The following is a 25677-nucleotide window of genomic DNA, read 5'->3' as shown; positions in this document are numbered from 1 at the left end:
ACATAAACGGAGAATCACAGGGCTACTGAGAAAAAAAACAACACAATTGCAGAGCAGGGAGTGAGCAAAGAAGGGAGTACTGAGGCAGAGCAGTCCTCGGAACAAGGCAGGAGCGAGGTCAGACAGAAACGGGTACACTGTGCAGAGGGGAAGACAGATGCGGACATAACAAATCTGGCTTTGGTGATAAATTCTAGTTTGGAACAACTTCCCTACAAGCAAGTGCTTTATATCTAGTTCAAATTCCTTGTCCTGCAGTCTGATCCATTCCTCTTATTTGATGTTCCATAAACATTAAGTTTGCATCATCTGCTCTAACGTTTGATACAATAGCTAAATCTTGATCATTTATGTTGAAAGAAAAAGTATATTATCTAAAAGTAAGAAAAATCACTGACATTTGGTTTGGGGATAATTAATCAGCTGAATACACATACAGAAGTCCACAAACCCACCCCCTGAATGCTCCCTTTCCTCTTGGCCCTCTCCTGACCACCTAAAACGAAACAGAATGAAGACTCTAAAATAGGTAACAGAAAGCAATCACCAAGAGTTGCTCTATCTGAAAATTCTACCCTCAGATTCCCAAGACTCTGGCGAATTGTTTGGCTCTAAGAGTAAACAATAAAATTACCTAAGGAAGCTAAGGAATCTCCGTTTCTAAAGATCTTTTAAAAGCAGTGGAGATAACCATCTCCCCTGGATTAGTTTTGTTATCTTCACTTATTGCTATCATTTACCTCACATGAAAAGATTCTAGAGACCTATTCTAGCATTAAGATTCTTCCACCAATTCTTTTAACCTACCCTCAGAAACTTCTATATTTCAACCAACTTCATGACTTCTTCCTGAGAACTTATATTAAAGATTTCTTTTCTCCTAAACTGTATAGTCAAACTGACTATTCTGGTGAGGAACTTAATAGTATAGAGGATGAGGAAATTATGGGGCTTCCCTGGTGGCTCAGTGGTAATCTATCTGCCTGCCAATACAGGAGACAACGGGTTCCATCCCTGGGTCGGGAAGATCTCCTGGAGAAGGAAATTGAAACCCACTTCAGTATTCTTGCCTGGGAAATCCCACAGACAGAGGAGCCTGGCGGGCTACAGTCTACAGGGTTGGAAAAGAGACAGATACAACTTAGTTACTAAACAACAACAAATGAAGAAATTATACCAGTTGTACCAGACGTACTGGAAAGTACATCTATCCACTAAATTGAAATCAGAACTTCCACTTAGGAAATCCTCGCTTAAGTTGGGATGGGTAGTCTTTCCTTTTTCTTTTTAAATTTAAGGAAATAAAATTCACATCACTGAGCTTTGGTTTTCAGTGGACTAGGTTAAAAATAATCAGAAGCTCATGAAAGACTCTAAACAGTAAGTAATCATTAACACATTGGGTTACAAATTAAAAACAAATTCTAGACAAGTATACAAGCAAAGACAGTTGAGAGAGAAGACAGAGCAAACATCTTAGTTCCAAATGTAAGACAATGGAGAAATACCACTGAAATGATTACTGCTCAATCAGGTACAAAAACTTCATGATTTTTCTCTTGACAAAACTGTAATGAATTTGGTGAGCAAGAAAAAGATCTAAATTTGAGGTCAGAATATCTGGGTCCTGGTTATGGCTTAGATTACTTATTAGCTGCAATATATGTCACTGGAAAATCCATTTCAAATTTCTGGGCCTCTCTATAACATGACTGGGTTTGACTTGGATATTATTTCACAAACTTCTGTTAGCGATCCATTAAAAATGTATATTCTCTAACAGCAAATGAAACAACTGACAAAGAATCCATCTTCAAAATATATAAGCAGCTCATGTAGCTCAATACCAGAAAAGTGAACAACCCAATCAAAAAGTGAGCAGAAGATCTAAACAGATATTTCTCCAAAGAAGACACACAGATGGCTAATAAACACATCAAAAGATGCTCAACACCACATATTATTAGAGAAATGCAAATCAGAACCACAATAAGGTATCATCATCTCACATGGTTAGAACAGTCATCATCAAAAAGTCTACAAACAATAAATGCTGGAGAGGGTGTGAAGAAAAGGGAACCCTCTTACACCATTGGTGGGAATGCAAACTAATACAACCACTACGGAGAACAGCATGGAAATTCCTTAAAAAACTAGGAATAAAACTACAACACAACCCAGCAATTCCACTACTGGGCATATACCCTGAGGAAACCAGAACTGAAAGACACATGTACCCCAGTGTTCAATGCAGCACTATTTACAATAGCTGGAACATGGAAGCAACCTAGATGTCCATCAACAGATGAACGGATAAGGAAGCTGTGGTACATATACACAATGGAATATTACTCAGCTATAAAAGGGATGCATTTGAGTCAGTTCTAATGAGGTGGATGAACCTAGAGCCTATTATACAGAGTGAAGTGAGTCAGAAAGAGAAAGACAAATACCGTATATTAATGCATATATATGGAATATAGAAAGATGGTACCAATGATCCTGCATGCAGGGCAGCAAAGGAAACACAAAGAACAGACTTTTGGACTCAGTGGGAAAAGGAAAGGGTGGGATGATTTGAGAGAACAGCACTGAAACTTATACATTACCATATGTGAAACAGGTAACCAGGGCAAGTTTGATGTATGACACAGGGCACCCAAAGCCAGTGCTCTGTGACAACCTAGAGGGATTGGGTAGAGAGGGAGGTGGGAGGGGGAGTTCAGGATAGAGGGGACACACATATACCTATGGTTGGTTCCTACTGATGTATGGCAAAAACCATCATAATATTGTAATTATCCTCCAATTAAAATAAATAAATTTAAAAAAAAGAAAAAAAAATGTGTATTTATCTTTCAACCCAGTATGTACATCCCTATTTGAAATAAAGATTTATGAATACTTAATTGCAACATAATATACTTTAATGTTATCTATTTTATTCCAGTTCTTTAAAATCTTACTGGTTAGTAGAATGGCTAAAATTAAACAGATATATAATAATAAGCAGAAGTGAGAATGCAGAGAAACTGGAACCCCCACATGCTGCTGGTGAAAAGGTAAAATAGTGCAGGTACTGGGGAAGATATAGCAGTTCCTCAGTAAATTAAACAAATTACCATTTGATCCAGCAATTTCATTCCTAAGTATATATCCCAAAGAACTGAAAACAGGTATTTAAACAAAAACTTATATATGAATATTCATAACAGCATTATTCACAACAGATGAAAGGTAAAACAACCTAAATGTTCTACCAACCAGATGAATGGATTAAACAAAACATGGTTATTTCCCTACAGTAGAATATTATCCAGCCATAAAAAGCAATGAATTCCACAACACAGATGAACCCTGAAGACATGCTATGTGAAAAGAAACCAGTCACAAAAGCCACATACTGCATGATTCAGTTAGATGAACGATTCCAAATAAACAAATACATAGAAAGTAACGGTCAGGAGTTAGGGGGAGGAGAGAATAGGAAGTAAATGCTAATGGGCCCAGAACTTCTATCTGAGGTAATGAAAACACTCTGTATAATGGTGATGCCTGCATAATCTTGTGAATATACTAAAAACTCATAAATTGTACACTTAAAAGAGAATTTTATGGTATATGATTTAAATCTTAACAAAGCTGTTATTTAAAAAATGAAATAAAAAATTACTGGTTAAAATCCACAAGTTAATTTCTTGGACTAAAAGGTTAGATGATCTCTGGTGGCTTCTGGTTCTTATAAGTTAAATTTTAATCAAACTTACAATGTACAATATGCTTTTATATACATGCTTTATTTTCACTTGGTCCTCAAGAAAATACAGAAACTGAGACTCAGGAAACTGAAGTAACTTGTTCAAGATCAACAGCAAGTGACAGTAAAAAGTATTTAAACTCTACATTTGACTCCAGGTATCCCTGTACTTTCAATATGCAATGATGTCACACATTTCTGAACATACAATCATGCAAGTCTTTGCTAGGGTGAAAAAGTTAAAACCTATTGATACTTGTATTAACAGGTGGAATGAAGTTTTGACACATGGTGTCAAAGACCAAACAGTATAGCAGTTAAATTTTTTTCAGTAGAATTATGCATGTTTAATAACCAAACATTGTATAACTACACATATTCTAATGAATTTTTTAATGTTTATTTTAGGTTAGCTCTAATCTTAGCAATATGAACAAATCAAAAATTCATCCCAACATTTTAAATATTAAACTTAATACCAATAGGTTTGTTTAATCATTTCGCTTTCAGAAAAAAAGTCCCTCAAAGAATGGCTAATAAAGTTTGGAAATATTTATAGAAGTTGAGCAAAAATTTAATAGCAAGAATAATTAACTTCTCAGAAATAGTATGAACTCCAAGTTTATTGGCACTAGAATTTTTTTTGTTGACTTAAATAAATTTTATTTTAAAAGCCAATCAAAAAGAAGTTTATCACAATCCAGCACAATGCTAGTATATCCCATGATCAACCAAAAGTCAAATAACATTAGAGAGAAATGTGAAGAAATATTTTACTTTATAACATCAAATACAAGAATACTATTGACTTAGTATTAATAGTTTGAATATGCAGAGACACCTGGCAAAAATATGTAGGTACTAATAAAGACTGAAACACAGTATTATTAATATCATAAAAATATTTTATTTATCCTAGTTTTCTTCCCCTCAGTGTGTGTGTGTGTGTGTGTGTGTGTGTGTGTTTAATTTTTTCTTATCACTAACAGCATCTGGTGAAAACTAGAAAGCCCTTAATCACAAATTTCAAGACTCTCCTTTTCAGCCACAAAACCTATAGCTTGCTATCGGTGTGTGTTGAGTGGGTGTGTGTGCGTTTCCTAAGGTCTCTTCACAAATGTGATAATCAGAGTCATGTCTATGACAGACAGCAATGTGTCCTAGTTATTCCGTTTAAACAGTCTGTCTATTGCATTTACTTGTCCACAGTCCTGACCCCAAATCAGTTATCTGTGATTACAAAAATCAATGAAACAGTGAAAGCTATAAAGACATTTGAGGATGACCCTATTCTCCCTCATTCTACTCTAACCTGCATTCTGCTCTTTTCTCAGGATTTTTCTCACAAGGTAGTTTGTATCTTTACTTATGAAAGAGAACAAGACAATGATATTTCATTCATAGGAAGTTTTAACAACTCATGCCAATTTTAAGGAAGGCTCCTTAATGTATCAAAATTCTTATAATTTATGCTAGTAATATTAATTATTCATTTAAATTTCCCACATCACTATTTTTTAATTTTCAATAAGATTCTAACTACTTTTACACAAGAAAATTCAGTTCATCCTTTCCGAATATTTTCTATCAATCCATCCCTGCACGTTTATTATTATACAGTGCCAAGTTTATAAATACTTTAAAAAAATCACCACCCAGGCAATTAAAATATTCAATCTTTCCAATCACATTTTCAATTCTTTAAGAAGAATTTCCTCTACTCACAGATAAATGACGATGTATCATTTGGAAACTGAAGGCTCCCTTTCAGAGAAATAAATCAGTTGCCCCATCCTTGCCTCATTTAAAACAAGGTTGCTGTTTCTGGTTGTGAAAAAAGATGAGAAGTTGTCTCCTGGCATGTGCATATTAATCTAAACACTGGCAGGGAGACTCATACAACTTTAGGGAGTACTGTTGTAGTTTGATGCGTTAGCAAATTACAAACAGGAAAAAAATGTCTGGTACAAAGCTATTATACTTCATTTTAAAATGAAAACTTAAAACTGAGTACATCCAAAACCTGAAGATTTGACTGACAATAACAACTTTATAACTTATGGTAACTTTTCGTGCCTTCTACAAATAACACATTTGTGTTGAGTGCATTAAAATTAAATCTATCACTCATTTCTCAAAACACAAAACATTCTCCTTATCCAAGAAATGACTTATAGACAGCTGGTACTAAATTCCGAATTACTTTAAAATAAATTATGTAAAACAGCCTTAAGTTCAACAAAGATAATTTTTAAAACCACAGTGGGTTGCAAGTCGGAAGAAAATATAGTTGTCCTTTAACTACACTTGCAGAAAAACAAACCAAGCAACAGGTCTTCAATTTTCTGTGGTTACTCAAGAAAATAAATAAAAATTCCACAAGTGAATTCTGTTTCTTCATGGAGATTACATGAGTCTTGTCTACTACATGGACATTTATGCCTAATTCAATTAAAGTAAATGGACAAATACATTAATCTCAAAGAAATTTAAATAGAAACCCAGAAGACTCAAACTAGGCTTGGGTTGGATATATTACAATGTAAGTTTTCTCCAAGTCACAGACAATATTTAGAGGGTATTTTAATAAAAAATAATGAAGTGGTGTGAGATGATGCCAATAAGAGGCAATGAAATATTTTTACTCTAACAAAACTCTTAAGAAAAAACAGCATCAAACTCCTTCATATAAATGCATTTTTAAAATATGTACTCTTTCTGTTTTTACTATAATGCCTTTCATTATTACCATTTAGGCATTTTTTGCACACTTCATTATGACTGAATATATTTATGATTTCTTAAATCACAGAAAAGCATGCACAATGCTTTCTGTCAAGAAATATGAATCCGTTGTAAAGGTACAGCAAAGAAAAAGCAGTTGTTATGATGTAGCATAAATTGTTCTAGACTGCAATTAGTATATATGGTAAACATATATACAAATATGTAGTACATATGGTACTTTTATATACATAGATAGTAAATAAGGTATTTTTATATATGGATAGATAGTATATGGTACATTTATATAGATGGTAACTTTGAGTAAGTAAGAAAAAGATGTTGTACTCTTGGTAGCCAAGGCTCTGGTCCAGTGAGTGAAGAACAGGCTGGATGTCAGTTTCCACTCGAACCCTTTGCTCTTTGCAGTATACCAACTGCATATCCAGATTAGGCAAATTAAAACTTGGCCCTACTATTTAGTATGGAGTCTTACACAAGTGATTTAACTGAGGTTCAATTTCTTTTTCTCCAAAATAGGTATTACAGAGCCCTGTTAACACAGCTATTGTAGAAATAACACAGAAAGGCATTTGCTATAGCACCCAGTAAAGGATTCAATAAACAAATAAATGGCAAAACAACAATGAAAATTCTCTCCTTCCAAACTGAAGTATCTGTCTTTTCACATCTATAATTATAAATCATTAAGAAATAAAAATATTTCCTTTGAGTTAGCGTGGTTTTAGCGGAACACAAGTTAATGTACACCATTGACACTAGTTCAGAGATCTCTCTCTTGTGTGTAGAGCAAGAGAGAGCAGTAAGTTCAATGATAAAATACTTAAGTTTGGAAACACCCATTTGACATCAATCTCTCTTATAGATTCACAATGCCTATTAGCATTCTAAAGGCTAAAAAGAAGTACTGTAATAAGAAGCTGTTTAACTTATTTAACCCCTGTTCTCAAAGTCTGATCACAGAATTCTTTTATATCTATAAATACATCATGTGCATGCATGCTAAGTTGCTTCAATCATGTCCAACTCTGTGCAACCCTATGGACTATAGCCTGCCAGGCTCCTCTGTCCATGGGATTCCCCAGACAAGAATACTGGAGTGGGTTCCCATGCCCTCCTTCAGAGCATCTTCTGAACCCAGGCATCGAACCTGCATCTCTTATGTCTCCTGCACTGGCAGGCCCAGTTTCTTTACCACTAGCGCCACCTGGGAAGCCAATTAATATATCATAGCAGTAGTTTTTTGGTTTTCCTCACAAAATGAAATTTAGGAATAGTTAGTATAGGGACTTTAAAGCCATGTTTTATGTGCATTATGCCATAGAAATAACACCAAGTTTTTCTCATTAATAATTATTAATTAAAGAAAATCAAATCAATATTAAGCCATAGATATTAATTTTATTATTATTTCATAAACCTTAAAGAAATCAGAAATTCAAAATCTGAAAATTCCTTTTCAGTAATTTTTATGTAAAATTTGAGTTTGAAATGAAATGTGAATTTCAAGGCTTTAAAGGTCAGGCCTTATATAGGAATTTTTACTTCAAAGATTAAATATAAAAATCATGTTGTAGCATATATCCTGAACATTTAGGATACATGCTTCAGCTCTACATGGCTAACAGAAAACAAGTTATATGGCCTTTCTAAGAAAAAACTGATCCTGGTCTGAATTCAAATTGTTATTACTTTCATTCTTTATATCACTCTTTCTTCCTATACACATTTATGTTAAGTCAAGATAAACAACAGCAAAACATTTTCTAATTCTTCCACTGTTTTTACTTACCTAATATTTTCACAGCATAATGAGGACTTTCTAAGACAATTCCTTCCTCTGTATCAAATATAGGGTTATCTATTCCAGTTTTTGGAGGAATCTGGGCTAGTTTCTTAAGTCTCATGGAAGAATTAAGGTCAAGCTCTTGTTTTTTCCCTTCTTCCTCTCGCCTACGCCTCATGTCCTCTTGTTGCTGCCGAATACGTTCCAGCTGTGCACTTCGACGCACTGGCATCATCCTGGTGCCCAAATCTCCAGGGCAGTCAACAGCCATCTCTCGATGCTTCTGATGTTCCTCTGGTGATGCAAGATCAACATTTTTTACTCCGTTGTCTGATTCCTCAGTAACATGCCCATTCATATGGGATGTTGTCATGGTTATCTATAAAAACCTGTACCACTCTTTATAAATCAATTTTTCCTATAAAGCCAATCTCTTGATTCTGTAGTATAAAATCCATGTTACTTCAAAAAACAAAACAAAACAAAAAAACTTCTCACATCACATAATAATGCTATGAAAATGTATCCATGAAGGAAATCTAAGGGGAAAGATGGGGGGAAAAAAAAGTATAAGAATTACAATATAAAAGTAGAATTTACATCATCTACTTCCAATCTCTACCGCTACACAATATAGAAAATCTCTCAAAAGTATATAATATTATTTTGCTATATAGATTAAATATTTTCCTTTCATTTTACAGAACTGAGGAAATCAAGATGTTTCAAGAAAAAAGCTGTCTCAAGTATCTGAAGCTTAATTTTACAGCTGAGAAAAATGAAATATTAGAAAGTTTAGCAAAGCAGAAAAATAAGAAAGTTCTGGGTACTAGTTTAGTAGAGAATAAGATACTTTAAGGTATAAAGGTATTTTAATCACCTTTATAGTTGTCTCAACACAATATTCTACAGTCAATTAACATACATGAGCCTGAAATCCCTTCCTGCTGCTGCTGCCGCTAAGTCGCTTGTTATGTCCGACTCTGTGTGACCCCGTAGACGGCAGTCCACCAGGCTCCCCTGTCCCTAGGATTCTCCAGACAAGAACACTGGAGTAGGTTGCCATTTCCTTCTCCAATGCGTGCATGCATGCTAAGTTGCTTTAGTCGTGTCCGACTCTGTGCGACCCCATGGACAGCAGCCCACCAGGCTCCCCTGTCCACAGGATTCTCCAGGCAAGAATACTGGAGTGGGTTGCCATTTCCTTCTCCAGAAATTCCTTCCTAGTTAACTGCTAAAGAACCTGGCATACAGCAAGTTATTTTGTCGACTCACTTGAGATAACGCAGCACTGTAGGGGACAATTTACTTTTTAAGAGTTTATGAAAAAGAAACGAAAAAGAAATTTTAATTAGCAGCTACGGCATCTACAAGATAAAACCACCTCTATAAGATAAAACCACATCTACAAGATTAAAAATGAGAAAAAGACTATGTTGGTTATCAGTATTTATAACTGGTTACACTAAAAAAAAGAATTAGGGTTAATTCTTTATGAGGATTCACTTAGAGAAAATGGTATTATCTGCTACCACTCAAAAATGTTTTAAAGTCATACTGTACAGCAAATAAGCATATATTGGACTTGGAGACCAGAAAACTGTATTTTAACTCTGGATCTGCTACTACCTCTAGTTTTATGATTTAAGACTAGTTTCTCTGAACCTCAGATTCCTTTGGAAAATTTATTCACAGAACGGTTCTGAGTTTCAAATGAAATAATGTATATAAGTTTTAGAACTAAAAAGTATTTATACTTTTAGTAATTCTTAGTATTAATTTGATTCTATTTATTTTAAAAATCCAACATATTTTAGACAAGAAAAATCTTTTACCAGCTGACAATGGCTATTCATCAAGCCATTTCTTGGGCATAAATAGGCCGATTGTTTATATAAGTGTAAACCCACATACTAAATCTAATTAGTCTTCTCTTGCTCAAGACTTTCAAAAATATTTACAATAATAACCTCCTTGAGTTGAGCTGCACTTCAGTTAATAGGTTTGTTAGAGAACATGCCAACAAAGCAAAAGCTGAGTTTTCAGACAATATTCCTAATGCCAGCCAATCACCTTTCAAGCAAACCTCTTGTCACAGACAGTTTAACACAAACCCACCTAGACTACCAGGAAAACCACTAGACCAGCAATCAGGAAAATATTTAATAGGTGCAAGCTACATGAAACAAAAATTACATCTTCACAAGAATTCTGGTAGATTTTTCTGTCTTCCATCCAAATTTTAGTGTCTCTATTTATAATTATGTGATCTACATATAAATACCTTATTTATCATTAACTTACCTTCTTTTTCATTAAAAATGAGAGCTATCAGAATGTTAGATAATTCTTAAGCTTTGTAATATCGATTATTGGTGTTATTCAGTCGCTGTCGTGTGCAACTCTTTTGCACCCCATTGACTGTAGTCCATCAAGCTCCTCTGTCCGTGGGGTTTTCCAGGCAAGAATCCTGGAGTGGGTTGCCATTTCCTTCTCCAGGGGATCTTCTGGACCCAGGGACTGAACCCATGTCTCCTGCATTAGCAGGTGGATTCTTTACAGCTGAGCCACTAGAGAACACCACTTTAATACTGATCAGATATAAATACAAATTTAACTTATCTAATATTTTCATTACAAGTAAACAGAAATTTATGTAGGAGTCACTGTATTGCTATATTTAACTTTAATTTTAAAAATTTAGGAGCATATATACTTCCAGAAAGTTAAAACTTTCAACTTTCTCTATTTATAACATTTATAGGATATTAAAAATCAAATTTAATAGAATATTTTACTTATACATATGCTTATCTACAAAAATTATTTGAAATTAAAACTTAGCTTAAAAACTAAGTTTTATAAGACTGTATCCATATTCACTACATGAAATCATAATTATGCAAGAGAAATTAGGCCAGGTGATTTCAGTCGAAGTTCTGATGCTTGGACTATGATCATGCTTGTCTACCTGGATCTAGTCTTTTACTCTCAGAAAAGTTTCTGCAACCTGATAGTAATCCACTTAAATCTCCATTTTGGTCATTTCCCTTGGAGTGTTCATAGTCCACTGGAGAGACAGCAAAGAAAATGAATGATTATTCTTCCCAGTCGATTTCTCATTAGATTTTCAATTTGTTAAAAATGGGTCATTCGTGTCTTATTTTTACACATTCCTTGGGCTTAACATAATACATGTCATATAGAAAATGCCCATCAGATATTTGTTCAACTAAACTTAGAAATGTCATAAATTCACAGATGATGCATAGATGATGGGCTCTAAAATTTAGTCTGTGATAAAGAGAACAAATCTCATAACATAAGGATACTCTCTTTCAGCAGTATTAAGAAAAAAAAAAAAGATTAAAGATTAGCCAGATAGAACAGTCTGTTCCAGGCAGAGGGATTCATAAGACCAGAAGGAAGGAAGAGCACGAGAATGCGGCACCTGTAGAAAGTAGAAAAGAATGCAAAATGGCTGGGTGGGACAATGGGAATATGCCACACATGAACAATGATAAAACTAGAAAGGCAGGCAGGGGGCCAGATGGAAAAGGGTAACTAGCAGCTAAAGACTCTGATCTTTACCCTGAAAGTAGTAAAAATTATTGTAAGATTTAAAGCAGGGGATAACATGATCACACTCTCTTTTAGATAAATATCACTCTGGTAGAAGATAGACTGAAGGGTGGCAATGAGACCAATTTGAGGGCAACTGTAAGAAATGGGGTACTAAACTAAGATAGTTAGAATGAAAAAAAGCTACATTAAAGAAATTATATAGGTTACAGAATTACTAAAACTTGGTGTTTCTATTACATACAGCAGGGCGAGAAGAAGGATGTAGTTAGTAATAGCAGCAGTAGTAGTAGTATTAACAACTACATTTACTGAGCTCATAATTCTATGCCATATACTACTGAAAGCACTTTACACAGTATTCACTCACTTAATTCTTGTTACAACTTTAAAAAGTAGGTCCAAATATGCCTATGTTATAAATGAGGAACGGGAACTGAAGTATGCCTTGAGGACAGGATGAGAGTCAGAAAAGAGGCCATATGAACCAAAAACAGAAAAATATAAAGTTTGGGGAAAGCATAAACAAAGCTAGTTGAATTATAGCGGTCAGTTTGTACAAGACAATACTGGTGGGAAAATTTGACTGGGTCCAACTTACAAAAAGTCTTAAATATAAGTCTTTAATCTCAAGGCAGTAAGAAAGCCATCAGAGATTGAAAAAAGAGGGGTGATTTGAACATAAATTTAATTGAGCCCTTACCCCTGCCTGAGGTATTAAACCTATAGAGACAGGATCCTACCCATTAGTTTATCTACCAAAACATCCCACAGGAATCTAGAAATTAATGTGTCCAGAACTAAACTTATATTTCCCTTTAATCTCCTCTATACTCCTCGATCCTTTTCCTCCATTCCCAACTCTAATTAATGCCATTTTATCTCCCCAGTTATCCAAGGCAGCACAGCATTTAAGAGTACAGGCTCTAGAACCAGACTGTCTAGAACCTAATCCTTGTCTACTTTTAAGTCTCAGCTCACATACATCCTCCTCTAGATTTCTGTAGTTTTCCACACTGGATATGTGCTTCCTCTCAATCCCTATCACAACTTTGATCAAACTCAACTACAGCAGTCTGTATCTGTCTGTCTGCCCCACCAGACTAGAAACCTTTGGAAGTCAGGAATTATGCTGACTCATCTCTGGATCTGTGACACTGCCTACCTAGCACAGGACCAAGCAAACTGCAGGCCTCAGAATATGAACCAGGCAGTATGATTTCATGGACACTATCTTTGGGTCATTAGATGGACAGCAATGTCATTAACCAAGATGGAGAATTCAAGAGAAGGGAATTAGAGAGGAGGAGAAAAATTAAAGAGTGTTACAGATTTTGATTTAGACACAATTTCAACGTGACTATATGTCATACAGGTAAATGATCTAATCAGCAGGGATCTGTCTTACTGATCTGTATAGCCCTGACAACTAGTAAGGGATAAACACCTAATTAGGCATATGATTAAATTATTCCTATGTTCAGAACATCTGATGGCTTTCATATTGCCTAGAGAATAGAATCCAAACTCACAAGGTAAAATCCCAACTTTCTAACTGTATCTTTTACTACTTCCCTGTGCAAGTCTGCTAAGTTAGCTTCCTCACTTGTGCCTGCCTATCCCACATCTTTCTGTTCCTGCCCAAACGCCTTATGAACTAAGAGATATGAACTGCTTCTCCTTTCACATTCTACTTTTAAGATCTACCACAAGCCACTATTTCTTCAAGAAAATTTTCCAGATCACCTCAATTAAATAATGATCTCACAGTACCAAAACTCCAAGACTTAATAATGCTCATGAGTTAATTCATGAGGTACAAGACAGAATCAAAGAAACATTATGCTGTGTCCCATAGTTTTAAAATTAAAGATCATAATTTTTAAACAAACAATGAATATTCTAGCTCATTTATGCAGTCAACATATAAAAATAAACAATGAAAGAGCACCAGTCCAAAGGAATTATACTCTCATTCTCAAAAAAAACCCAAAAAACAGTCCTTTGTTTGACGATTTGGAGGCGGGTAAATGACTGAACTAGAGAATTACCTCCTTATATGTAAATAAAAGACTGCCTTATGCAGCTAAAGTAGTTACAAGCTTCTGGCCCTAAAAAGTATTCCTCTCTTCTCTATCCTCTAATTATAAATTAATTGTTTCAAAAATGTCTTGAAGGCCCACATTTCAAATCCTCATCAGAATCCCAGCTTATACATCCCACCTCATGGGACTTGGGGGCGAGGGGGTGTGAAAAGACAAAAATAAATAAACAAAACAACTCTCTATGTATTCCACAAAAGAAGAAAATGAATTTTCAGGCTCACAGGCCAAAGCTATTTCAATGCTAACTTCAAACTAGCCAGAGAAAAAGGGCTCTGCTTATGTGAATTGAATACAGAAGAGGGTAAAAAGAAGCTAAGTAAGTTTCAATAGGTACAAATGATTGAGAATGGGGGGCCTGAAATAGCCCGAGGGACACAGGCCCACTGAAAACTCCATACCAAGAAACAAAACCACTTGTATGTGAGCCAGGAAACATGAACTGCTATAAGACGAGTTCCTATATAACCCTAACTTTTAGGCAGAGGGAAATGTAAAACATATACTTCATGGGCATAAACATACTTGGTCTACACTAGCATCTAGAACTCCAGATATTTTTTTCAATTCATCCTTCCTCCCCTTCTCCTAGGAGTAATGCCCTTTGACCAGCAGCTGGAAAGTCTCATTTTAAGTGATCAGCATTCCTCTGACATTCTCAGAAGTTGCACTATTTGTTTCCATAGAAACAGCTTTCTCAGCTAACACAAAATTCAGGCCAAGAATAGTGAAAAGAACTTACATTATGCAAATTGGAAAGTTCTTGTCGACTATCTTCTTAGTTCTTTTCTGATTTTTTTCACAAAACTCAGACTTTCTTATTCTGTAAAACAGAAAAGAGACAATCAAGTGTAAAAGTCTGCAGACTCTTTTAGAGAGAGGGAAAGGGCAGAAAAATTAATTCAATATGATATCCAATTCTGTTTCCAGATAACTAGGATTTCTCAGTATAAAGCAATAAAAATGCACACACATCCATCACTAATGAACATCAATTAAAATCAATGTAAATTACCTGAAGTCAATGATGAGAAAGAAAAAGGGCATGGCCCTTCTGTAGATTATTTTTAATGATATTTTTTATCTCTAGGTAAGGCTCAAACAAAACTGCAGTTTAAGGGATTTGTTTTAACTACAACTTCTAGATCAATTTTAAACTTTATAAAGATGGTTTCATAAGGCCAAGAAAATGAGAAGTTTAGGATCCAAAAAGAGTTTGAAAGGAACTACAGTTAATTCAGAGGGGGAAATGTTAACACCACATTGAAGACCAAGACAGAGAGGATTCTATCCTAATGGGAGATTATATTTTGATAGGATAACATAGAACAAAAAGCAAATACACAGTAAGATGACTTCAGAGAAAGGAGTACAGAGAAAGTAAAATTGGGTTATGTAACAGACATGTTTGGAATGATGTCTGGAAGGTGCAACATTAGGTAAGATGGTCAGGAAAGGTCTATTTTAGGAAGTGATAACTGAGCTGAGACTTGAATGACAGAAAAAAAAAGTCAGCTGTGGGAATATCCAGAAATAAAGGGTTCCAAGTTGAGGGAACAGAGAGTACATTTTTACATGGATGTCACCAGGAATCTCAATTTCAACATATCCTAAACTGACCTCAACTTCTTCCCTACTGTTGTTAATTATACTACTATCTCCAAGATGTTCTAATCAGTTGCCAAGATCTGTTGATTCCACAAGGTTTTTAGAATCCACTGAAGAGTGGCAGAATATGCCACCCCCAAATAAGCCACTAAAAGATACTGTTAAGAAAATGAAAAGGCAAGCTATAAAAAATGAGAAATACCTGCAAAATATTTATATTCACTATAAATACTCTTACAACTCTGTAAGTCAAATGATATAATTGTTTAAAAGAGGCAAAAGATTTGACCACCAAAGGTATACAAACAGTGACAACAAACATTTGGAAAAATATTCACCATTATTAAGTATGCTAATAAAACCACAATGAGATACTGGCATAGGATAGACAGAAATCAATGGAACAGAATTAAGAGACCAGGATAAACTCCAAAATTCACAGGCAAATCAACAAGAGTACCAAGACAAATTAAATGGGAGGAAAAAACATTAAAAAAAAAAGGTCTCTTAATAATGCTAAAAAAACTAGACACCCAGATGTCCACATGCAAAAGAATTAATTGGACTTTTACCTTATACCATATACAAAAATTAACTCAAAACGGGTTAAAAACACACAAATAAGAACTCTATAAAATTTAATTTAGGCATAAATCTTCATGACCTTGATTAGGGAATGGTTTCTTAAGACACGACATCAAAAGAACAAGCAACAAAAGGAAAACAGATAAATCAGATATGATCAGAATTTAAAACCTTGTGCTTCAAAGGACACCATGAAGAATGTGAACAATGTGTACACAAAAGGAGAAAATATTTGCAAATCATTTATTTGATTCAGGACTTTTATCTGGAATAGGGAATATATAACAAACACAACTCTACAGTAAAAAGACAGTCTGATTTTAAAGTGGGAAGAGCCCCTGAATAGACAGTTCTCCAAAGAAGATATACAAATGGCCTTATTAAATGTATGCATAAAAAGATATTCAACATTATTAGTCATCAGAGAAAAGGAAATCAAAATCATGAACCACCACAACACCCACTAGGATGGCTAAGACAAAAAAAAAAACAAAAAAACAAGTGCTGAAACTCATACACTTCTGTTGGGAATGTCAAATGGAACAGTTAAACTGTAAAACAGCCCGGCAATTCCTCAAAAGGTTAAACATAGAGCAATCCCACTTCCAGGTATACAACCAAGAGAAATGAAATATATGTTGATACAAAAACCTTGTACAAAAATGTTTACAGCAGTATTATTAATACCAAAAAGTAGAGGGGAAAAATCCAAATGTCCATCAACCGATAAATGGATCAATAGTATATCCAAAATGAAATATTACTGAGCAATAAAAAGTACTGATACATGCTACAACACTGATGGACTCTGAAAACAGAAGTGAAAGAAGCCAGTCACAAAGGACCAAGTACTATATGATTTCATTTATGAAATGTCTAGAATAGGCAAATATAGAGAGATAGTAGATTAGTGACTGCTGAGAGCTGGTGTGTGTGTGTGAGATGGGAGGGAATGGCTAAGGGATGCAGGTTTCTGTTGAGGGGTGATGGAAATGTTCCAGAACTGATTGTGGTAATGATCATAGAATTCTGAATATATGCAAAGTCACTGAACTGTACACTTGAATTGGATGAATTATATATACATGGTATCCGAATCATAACTCAATAAAGCTGTTAAATAATACAATGAAATACCATTACAAACAGGACTTCCCTGGTAGCTCAGTCGGTAAAGAATCTGCCTGCAGTGCAGGAGACCCAGGTTCAATCCCTGGGTTGGGAAGATCCCCTGGAGAAGGAAATGGCTAACCAGTCCAGTATTGTTATCTGGAAAATCCCTTAGACAGAGGAGCCTAGCAGGCCATATAGTCCATGGATCACAAGAGTCAGACGACTTAGTGACTAAACCACCACCATTACAAACACAATAAAATCACTAAAATTTAAGACTGACAACACTAAGCTTTAGAGAGGATGTGGAGAAACTGAAATCCTCATACTGGTAAGAACATGAACTGGTGATCAGTTTGACAATTTCTTAAAAAAGTTAAACATACACTTATGATATATAATCCAGTGATTCCATACGAGAAATACATATTTTTATTTGTAAAAAACAAAGATCTATATGGAATATTCATAAAGGCATTATTAATAATGATAGCTTAAAACTGGACACAATTCAAATGTCCTTCAGCTGATGAAAGGATAAATTTTTAAAAACAGAATACTATTCAGTAATCCCCTGGAAAAGGAAATAGCAACCCACTCCAGGATTCTTGCCTGGAAAATCCCATGGACAGAGGAGCCTGGTAGGCTACCGTCCATGGGGTTGCAAAGAGTCAGACATGACTGAGCGACTTACTTAATAACATGGATGGCCTCAAAAACATAATGCCAGATACAAGAGTACATACTAGATGATTCCATTCGTATGAAATTTCTAGGAAAGGCAAAATTAGTGCTGTTAGAAAACCATTTTGGTGGCTTCCTGCAGCTGAGGGTGGCCACAGAAACTGGCAATGATAGGAGATGAGGTAACTTTTTCATGGGATGGAAGTGTAATAAAACTAGATTTCAGTGACACCTACATAATATAAATTTAATGAAACTCAAAGTGTACTTATAAAACATATGAATTTTATAGAACACAATACCTTAAAAAATTGTTTTCAAAATTCAAATTGAACACATAAAATTGATGAATTTTAATGTATTACACTTACTGAGCTGATTTTAAATAATACATTTAAAACTGCATCTTATTACATGTATATGGTATCTTAACAAAACCAATTTTTTAAAAAGACAAAGTCACATAAAAAATCCTATTTCATCAATAAATGTTTAACTCAATGCACAGATTTTCGTTTCCAACAATGAATGCCCTGTGTATCATCTTCACAGAGAGGAAACTTAGCTATATCTAAAACTGAATACAATTCAAAACTCAAATAGAATTGATCCCTTAATGACACAGGGTACAGGGACACCAACCTTCTGTGCAGTTGAAAATGTATAAGCTATAGGAGGTTCTCCATATAGGTGATTTCTCCATATCCACAGTTCTCCATTCATGGAGTCAACCAACTACGAATGCTGTAGTACTGTAAAAAAATCCTGTACTACTGAAAAAAATCCACCTACATGTGAACCTGCACAGTTCAAACCTGTGTTGTTCAAGGGTAACTGTATGTAGGCTACTCGTGAAAAGCATTAGCTCAGAAATTACTACCGACAATTTAAGCAAAAATATATAAATTCACCAAAGATTTAACTGAAACACTACTTTTCCCAATTATTCTTTATGAAGAACTAAACATACTTTTAAAATATTTTTTAAAATAAAAATAATATATTTGAAGTAAGCTTAACTCATGAAGTACAATGTAAAAAAACAATTTTTTTAAGCAGCAAAACAGATTTACACAACTGACAAACCAAGTTCCTTAAGAAAAAGACCAAATGCAAACATCCTGGGTTTATTTTTTAATGGAACTTCTGACAAGTCCTATAATAAGGGAATTTCTAAAATTCTACCTAATTTATGGTTTAGGTTTCAGATTAAGGAACTTTTTATTTATCATCCAGATAACTGCATTCCAAAGAAGCCATTGCTATCCTCACAGTTTTAAAACTATTTTATTTAGAATGTACTATGTCAGACAGAATGCAAGCAAAATTCCTTCATTTGAAAAATATCCTCAAAGTAGAAATCAAATGAGTAAAATTTCAAAGGGAGGTAGGAGCAACATACAATTTAAAGGTACTTAAAAGTCAACTGCTCTCACAGACATAAAAAAAAAAAAAAAGAATGATAGGATTCCTGTTCAATTTAACTGGGTATCAACAGGGCATTATCAGTAGCTTAGAAGACCCATCTTTCTCAGATGAAAACTTTCAAAGACTTAGCAGCTTTGAACATTCCTGGCAAAAGCTGCATATAAAACTTATCTGCAACAGAAAGATTTTAGTTTTCAAGCTCCTGTTCTTAGCCTGTAATTTTAGGCCACACAATTGCCTTGAGATTAAAAATTAAAAGAAACATGGAAAAAATACTGCTGCATTTGTAATTTGTTAAATATCTGTATCCTAAAATATTGATTTGCCAAAGTTTATCAAAGACTTACTTATAAAGTCTTTTATTTATAAAAGACTAGATTTAAACATTTTTGGATCACAGTGGCTCTCCATCACAGGTGATTCTGCCTCCCACCTATCCCCACCAGAATTCTGACAAGGTCTAGACACATTCACTGTCAGGACTGGGTTGACAGGTGCTACTGGCATCTATGGAGCAGAGGCTAGGGATACATTGCTAAACATGCACAAGATGGCACCCCCCTGCCAAGAACGATCCAGTACAAAATATGTCAATAATACCAAAGCTGAGAGACCCTGGGGCTTCCCTGGTGGCTGAGTAGAGAATCTGCCTGCAATGTGGAAGACCAGGGTGCAATCCCTGGATCAGGAAGATTTCCTGGAGAAGGGAATGGCTATACCCACTCCAGTATCCTTGCCTGGGGAATTTCAATGACAGAAGAGCCTGGTGGGCTACAGTTCACGGGGTCGAAAAGAGTTGGACACAACTGAGTGACTAACACTTTCACTTTAAGAGTCCCTGAAATAAACTAAGCAATTACTAACCCCAAATTGAGGCATTCACTCTTTCAACAATTTTCATTAAGCTTCTCAGACTTCCAAGACAAAACTCTTTTTCAAGTACTGTTAGTTTCTAAATAAATATGGAAGCTGAAAGATACTTAATATCATCTAATCTACTGTTTTTCAAAATGTTCAGGGAACGATTTATTTCAAGGGTCATCTTGGCAGTGGATAGGAAGAGCTCATTAAATGTAATAAAAACTACTGCCAAATAAATTGCCTTGTATTGCATACTGGAATCTGAGTGGCAGTGTGAATACAATTTTAATAATATATTCCAGCACATACTACATTCCCCCACCTTCACCACCATCACATGTTTACAATCCGGCCAGAGAGACTAAACATGCATACAAAATGATAAATATTTACATTAAAAGTGGCCCAAACAAGACTAAAAAAATGTATAGATGGGGACTTTTCCTGGCATTCCAGTGGTTAACACTGTGCTTTCAAAGCCAGCAACGTGGGTTAGGGATCCCTGGTCAGAGAACTAAGATCCCGCATGCTGTGCACTGTGATCAAGAACTAAAAACTAGAACTGTCTTAAAAAATGTATAGACAAAACATTTAATGGTCAAGCTAGGATTTCCTAACTCTGTGTGCTGAACACTGTGCTACCATGCTTTGTACAGTTAATCCTCAAACAAGTATACACGTGTTAAGCATTAGTGTTATACCCAATGACAAAAGGGAAAACAGGTTTAAAGAAGCAAAGTATTTTATCCAAGGAGCATCTCAAAACAAATATTCAACGGGACTTCCTTGGTGGTGTAGTGGTTAAAAATCCACCTACCAATGCAGGGGACCCGGGTTCAATCCCTGGTCCAAAAAGATCCCACATGCTGTGGAGCCACAGCTAGAATCTGTGTGCCACAACTACCGAGTGCCCATGTCAGCAATAAGAAGCCTGTGCACCATACCAAAAAAAGCAGCCCCTGCTCTGTAGAGAAAGCCTGTGTGCAACAACGAACACCCAGTGCAGCCAAATAAAGAATAAACATTCAACAGTTATAACACGCACTCTTGAATACACGGTTTCAAGTTCTTTGTATCATATACTCCTTACAACATCCTCAGATGGTATTTTACAGAGGACAAAAGTAGAATGATTACTTAAATGAATGTGAGTAGCAGTGAGTAGCTCAGTTCAGTCGCTCAGTCGTGTCTGACTCGTTGTGACCCCATGAACCGCAGCACGTCAGGTCTCCCTGTCCATCACCAGTTCTCTGAGTCCACCCAAATCCATGTCCATCGAGTTGGTGATGCCATCCAGCCATCTCATCCTCTGTCGTCCCCTTCTCCTCCTGCCCTCAATCCTTCCCAGCATCAGGGTTTTTTCCAATGAGTCAACTCTTCGCATGAGGTGGCCAAAGTATTGGAGTTTCAGCTTCAACATCAGTCCTTCCAATGAACACCCAGGATTGATCTCCTTTAGGATGGACTGGTTGGATCTCCTTGCAGTCTAAGGGACTCTCAAGAGTCTTCTCCAACACCACAGTTCAAAAGCATCAATTCTTCGGTGCTCAGCTTTATAGTCCAACTCTCACACCCACACATGACCACTGGAAAAACCATAGCCTTGACTAGACGGACCTTTGTTGGCAAAGTAATGTCTCTGCTTTTTAATATGCTGTCTAGGTTGGTCATAACTTTCCTTCCAAGGAGTAATCGTCTTTTAATTTCATGGCTGCAGTCACCATCAGCAGTGATTTTGGAGCCCCCCCAAAATAAAGTCAGCCACTGTTTGCACTGTTTCCCCATTTATCTGCCATGAAGTGATGGGACCAGATGCCATGATCTTAGTTTTCTGAATGTTGAGCTTTAAGCCAACTTTTTCACTCTCCTCTTTCCCTTTCATCAAGAGGCTCTTTAGTTCTTCTTCACTTTCTGCCATAAGGGTGGTGTTATCTGCATATCTGAGGTTATTGATATTTCTCCCAGCAATCTTGATTCCAGCTTGTGCTTCTTCCAGCCCAGCGTTTCTCATGATGTACCCTGCATATAAGATAAATAAGCAGGGTGACAATATACAGCCTTGACATACTCCTTTTCCTATTTGGAACCAGTCTGTCGTTCCATGTCCAGTTCTGTTGCTTCCTGACCTGCATACAGGTTTCTCAAGAGGCAGGTCAGGTGGTCTGGTATTCCCATCTCTTTCAGAATTTTCCACAGTTTATTGTGATCCACACAGTCAAAGGCTTTGGCATAGTCAATAAAGCAGAAACAGATGTTTTTCTGGCACTCTCTTGCTTTTTTGATGATCCATCAGATGTTGGCAATTTGATCTCTGGTTCCTCTGCCTTTTCTAAAACTTGCTTGAACATCATCTGAAGTTCACGGTTCACATATTGCTGAAGCCTGGCTTGGAGAATTTTGAGCATTACTTTACTAGCGTGTGAGATGAGTGCAATTGTGCGGTAGTTTGAGCATTCTTTGGCATTGCCTTTCTTTGGGATTGGAATGAAAACTGACCTTTTCCAGTCCTGTGGCCACTGCTGAGTTTTCCAGATTTGCTGGCATATTGACTGCAGCACCTTCACAGCGTCATCTTTCAGGATTTGAAATAGCTCAACTGGAATTCCATCACCTCCACTAGCTTTGTTCATAGTGAGGCTTCCTAAGGCCCACTTGACTTCACATTCCAGGATGTCTGGCTCTAGGTGAGTGATCACACCATCGTGATTGTCTGAGTTGTGAAGAATTTTTTGTACAATTCTTCTGTATATTCTTGCCACCTCTTCTTAATATCTTCTGCTTCTGTTAGGTCCATACCATTTCTGTCCTTTATTGAGCCCATCTTTGCATGAAATGTTCCCTTGGTATCTCTAGTTTTCTTGAAAACATCTCTAGTCTTTCCCATTCTATTGTTTTCCTCTATTTCTTTGCATTGATCACTGAGGAAGGCTTTCTTATCTCTCCTTGCTATTCTTTGGAACTCTGCATTCAAATGGGTATATCTTTCCTTTTCTCCTTTGCTTTTTGCTTCCTGTCATTTCACAGCTATTTGTAAGGCCTCCTCAGACAGCCATTTTGCTTTTTTGCATTTCTTTTTCTTGGGGATGTTCTTGATTCCTGTCTCTTGTACAATGTCATGAACCTCCATCCATAGTTCATCAGGCATTCTATCAGATCTAGTCCCTTAAATCTATTTCTCACTTCCACTGTATAGTCATAAGGGATTTGATTTAGCTCATACCTGAATGGTCTAGTGGTTTTCTCCACTTTCTTGAATTTCAGTCTGAATTTGGCAATAGGAATTCATGATCTGATCCACAGTCAGCTCCCAGTCTTGTTTTTGCTGACTGTATAGAGCTTCTCCAACTTTGGCTGCAAAGAATAATATAATCAATCTGATTTCGGTGTTGACCATCTGGTGATGTCCATGTGTAGAGTCTTCTCTTGTGTTGTTGGAAGAGGGTGTTTGCTATGACTGGTGCGTTCTCTTGGCAGAACTCTATCAGCCCTGCTTCATTCTGTACTCCATGGCCAAATCTGCCTGTTACTCCAGGTGTTTCTTGACTTCCTACTTTTGCATTCCAGTCCCCTATAATGAAAAGGACATCTTTTTTGGGTGTTAGTTCTAGAAGGTCTTGTAGGTCTTCATAGTAGGTATTAGGTTGGTGCAAAAAAGTAATTGTGGTTTCATACAGTGAATTTTAAATCATAACTAGGCTCAAACATATCTTCATTCATCAAAATAGGAGCCATTAAAATCAACACATTTTGGCCAACAAGAAATAAGTTTGCTTATTCCTGTAGTGTAAAAATCCATGCTTCGGGACTTGATGAACTCTTGGAAAGCATTTTCTGCCTCGTTCTGGTTGTAGAAGAGTTTTCCCTGGAAAAAGTTGTTGAGATGTTTGAAGAAGTGGCAGTCAGTAGGTGAGAGGTCAGGTGAATATGGAGGAAAAGGCAAAACTTCGTAGCCCATTAATATCTTGCAATATTAAGAACTGGTGGAGGAATAAGAAATCATTTTTTTTTAACCAGACGTTATCAAGCTCCCTATATATCATGTAATATTCTTCAGTGAAAAGTATTATAGTTTTTATTTTTCCCCCTAGTGGGAAAATTCTCCATTTGCTTATATCAAACACAAGGTTGAAGGTCTTAGGAGACATTTAAGACCACAAACTCACAGTAAGAACTGGTTAAAAGCCAAACAGTATCAAAGATATCAAATGGTTGGTTACTTGACCTGCCCCATTATCACCTTCAACTACTTGGTAATGAAAGATTAAATGCATCCAAAAGGTTAGTAAAGTTTCTGAAAAAAGGAACTAGAACAAAAGATAACTTATAACATTTTCAAACTGACTAGAAACGGATTTTTAAACTTGTGGGATAAAATTACTTGCATTATGGCTTTTCAGTAATATTGCTACCGATCAAGAATATATATGGCCTAGTTGGGAGAACAAGAACACTCTCTGACAAGGAACAGAGTCAGTGTAAGAGATAGAAGATAAAGCCAGAATAGACTCTAAATGCAAACTAAATTGCTGCAATTTTCTCCTGCAAGCAATGGGAAACTATGGGTTTTGGAATTTTAAAAGAATTGGAAACGAAGTTTTTAGAAAGTTAAATCTTCTTTACACTGTTACCAGTTGATTAAGAGAAATGTAAGTAGAGCAGTCAATAGAGACAATGTATTAATACTTTATGCATGGGAGGATAAAGGAAATAGCAGAAGGAAAACGGATAATTGCAAACAATGCTTATAATAAAGGATGATCTGACTGGCTTTGGCGACAAGGAACCAGATACAATTATGTAATATTGAGCATGATAGTTGAAGCTGGCAGAAATTACAGGACCTTAAAATAGGAAAATTCAGAGAATAAGGTTTTTCTCCCATGGAAAAAAACGAGAGGGGAGAACTGGAAAGACAATAAATTGCATTTTAGAAGTATTGCATTTAAAGTGGGAATTATGTCTTGCTGTTAACTGCTAGACAGAGATCCAAAGGCTAGAAATGAAAATTTGTAAGTGATTTACACATTTATTTGTAAAGCTTTTCAGTTTTTATAGTAATTCAAGCATGTTATTTCATTTGATCTCCACAGGTGCCCTGAAAGGTGAGCAGGTCAGATATCCACAATTTCCAGAAGACATGCAAGCACTGTAAGCTAAGTCTCAGAGCTAGAAGTTAACAGAACAGGAACTAAAAGCCACATAAGTGAACCTTCATGTGGCTCCGTAGTGCTAAGTTAGCTGTCTCTGTAAAACAATACCATACTGACTACAGGCTTTCTTTAAAAAAAAAAAAAAAATCACATTTACATCATTCTTTTACCTTTAAAACATGATTATGGAAAATTCATCTTTTCTCACTTAACTGCTTCATTTAACTTCACTGTTGTATGTCATCTGGTCCCATCACTTCATGGTAAATGGATGAG

At 35.8% G+C, this 25677-nt stretch overlaps 1 protein-coding gene across 6 annotated transcripts in view; it reads right to left on the bottom strand.

Moving 5' to 3' along the window:
- PALS1 (protein associated with LIN7 1, MAGUK p55 family member) overlaps positions 1-25677 on the bottom strand; it is a 74894-nt gene that overhangs the window by 34315 nt on the left and 14902 nt on the right. For 3 of the 6 annotated variants that reach the window (XM_081513423.1, XM_081513421.1, XM_081513422.1), the window contains exons 2-3: positions 14715-14795; positions 8295-8827 (exon numbers count right to left, since the gene is read on the bottom strand). In XM_081513423.1, the coding sequence (XP_081369549.1) occupies positions 8295-8661 (367 nt within the window). In that variant the 5' untranslated portion in view covers positions 8662-8827; positions 14715-14795. The remainder of the gene's footprint in view (positions 1-8294; positions 8828-14714; positions 14796-25677) is intronic. The other 3 variants (XM_081513426.1, XM_081513424.1, XM_081513425.1) reach the window with 1 other exon arrangement.

This window comes from Giraffa tippelskirchi, chromosome 7, assembly GCF_054371585.1.
Source record: "Giraffa tippelskirchi isolate mGirTip1 chromosome 7, T2T-mGirTip1v1.2.pri, whole genome shotgun sequence".
In the NCBI taxonomy this organism is placed as follows: Eukaryota; Metazoa; Chordata; class Mammalia; order Artiodactyla; family Giraffidae; genus Giraffa; species Giraffa tippelskirchi.
This window is presented reverse-complemented; position numbering and strand designations above follow the sequence as displayed.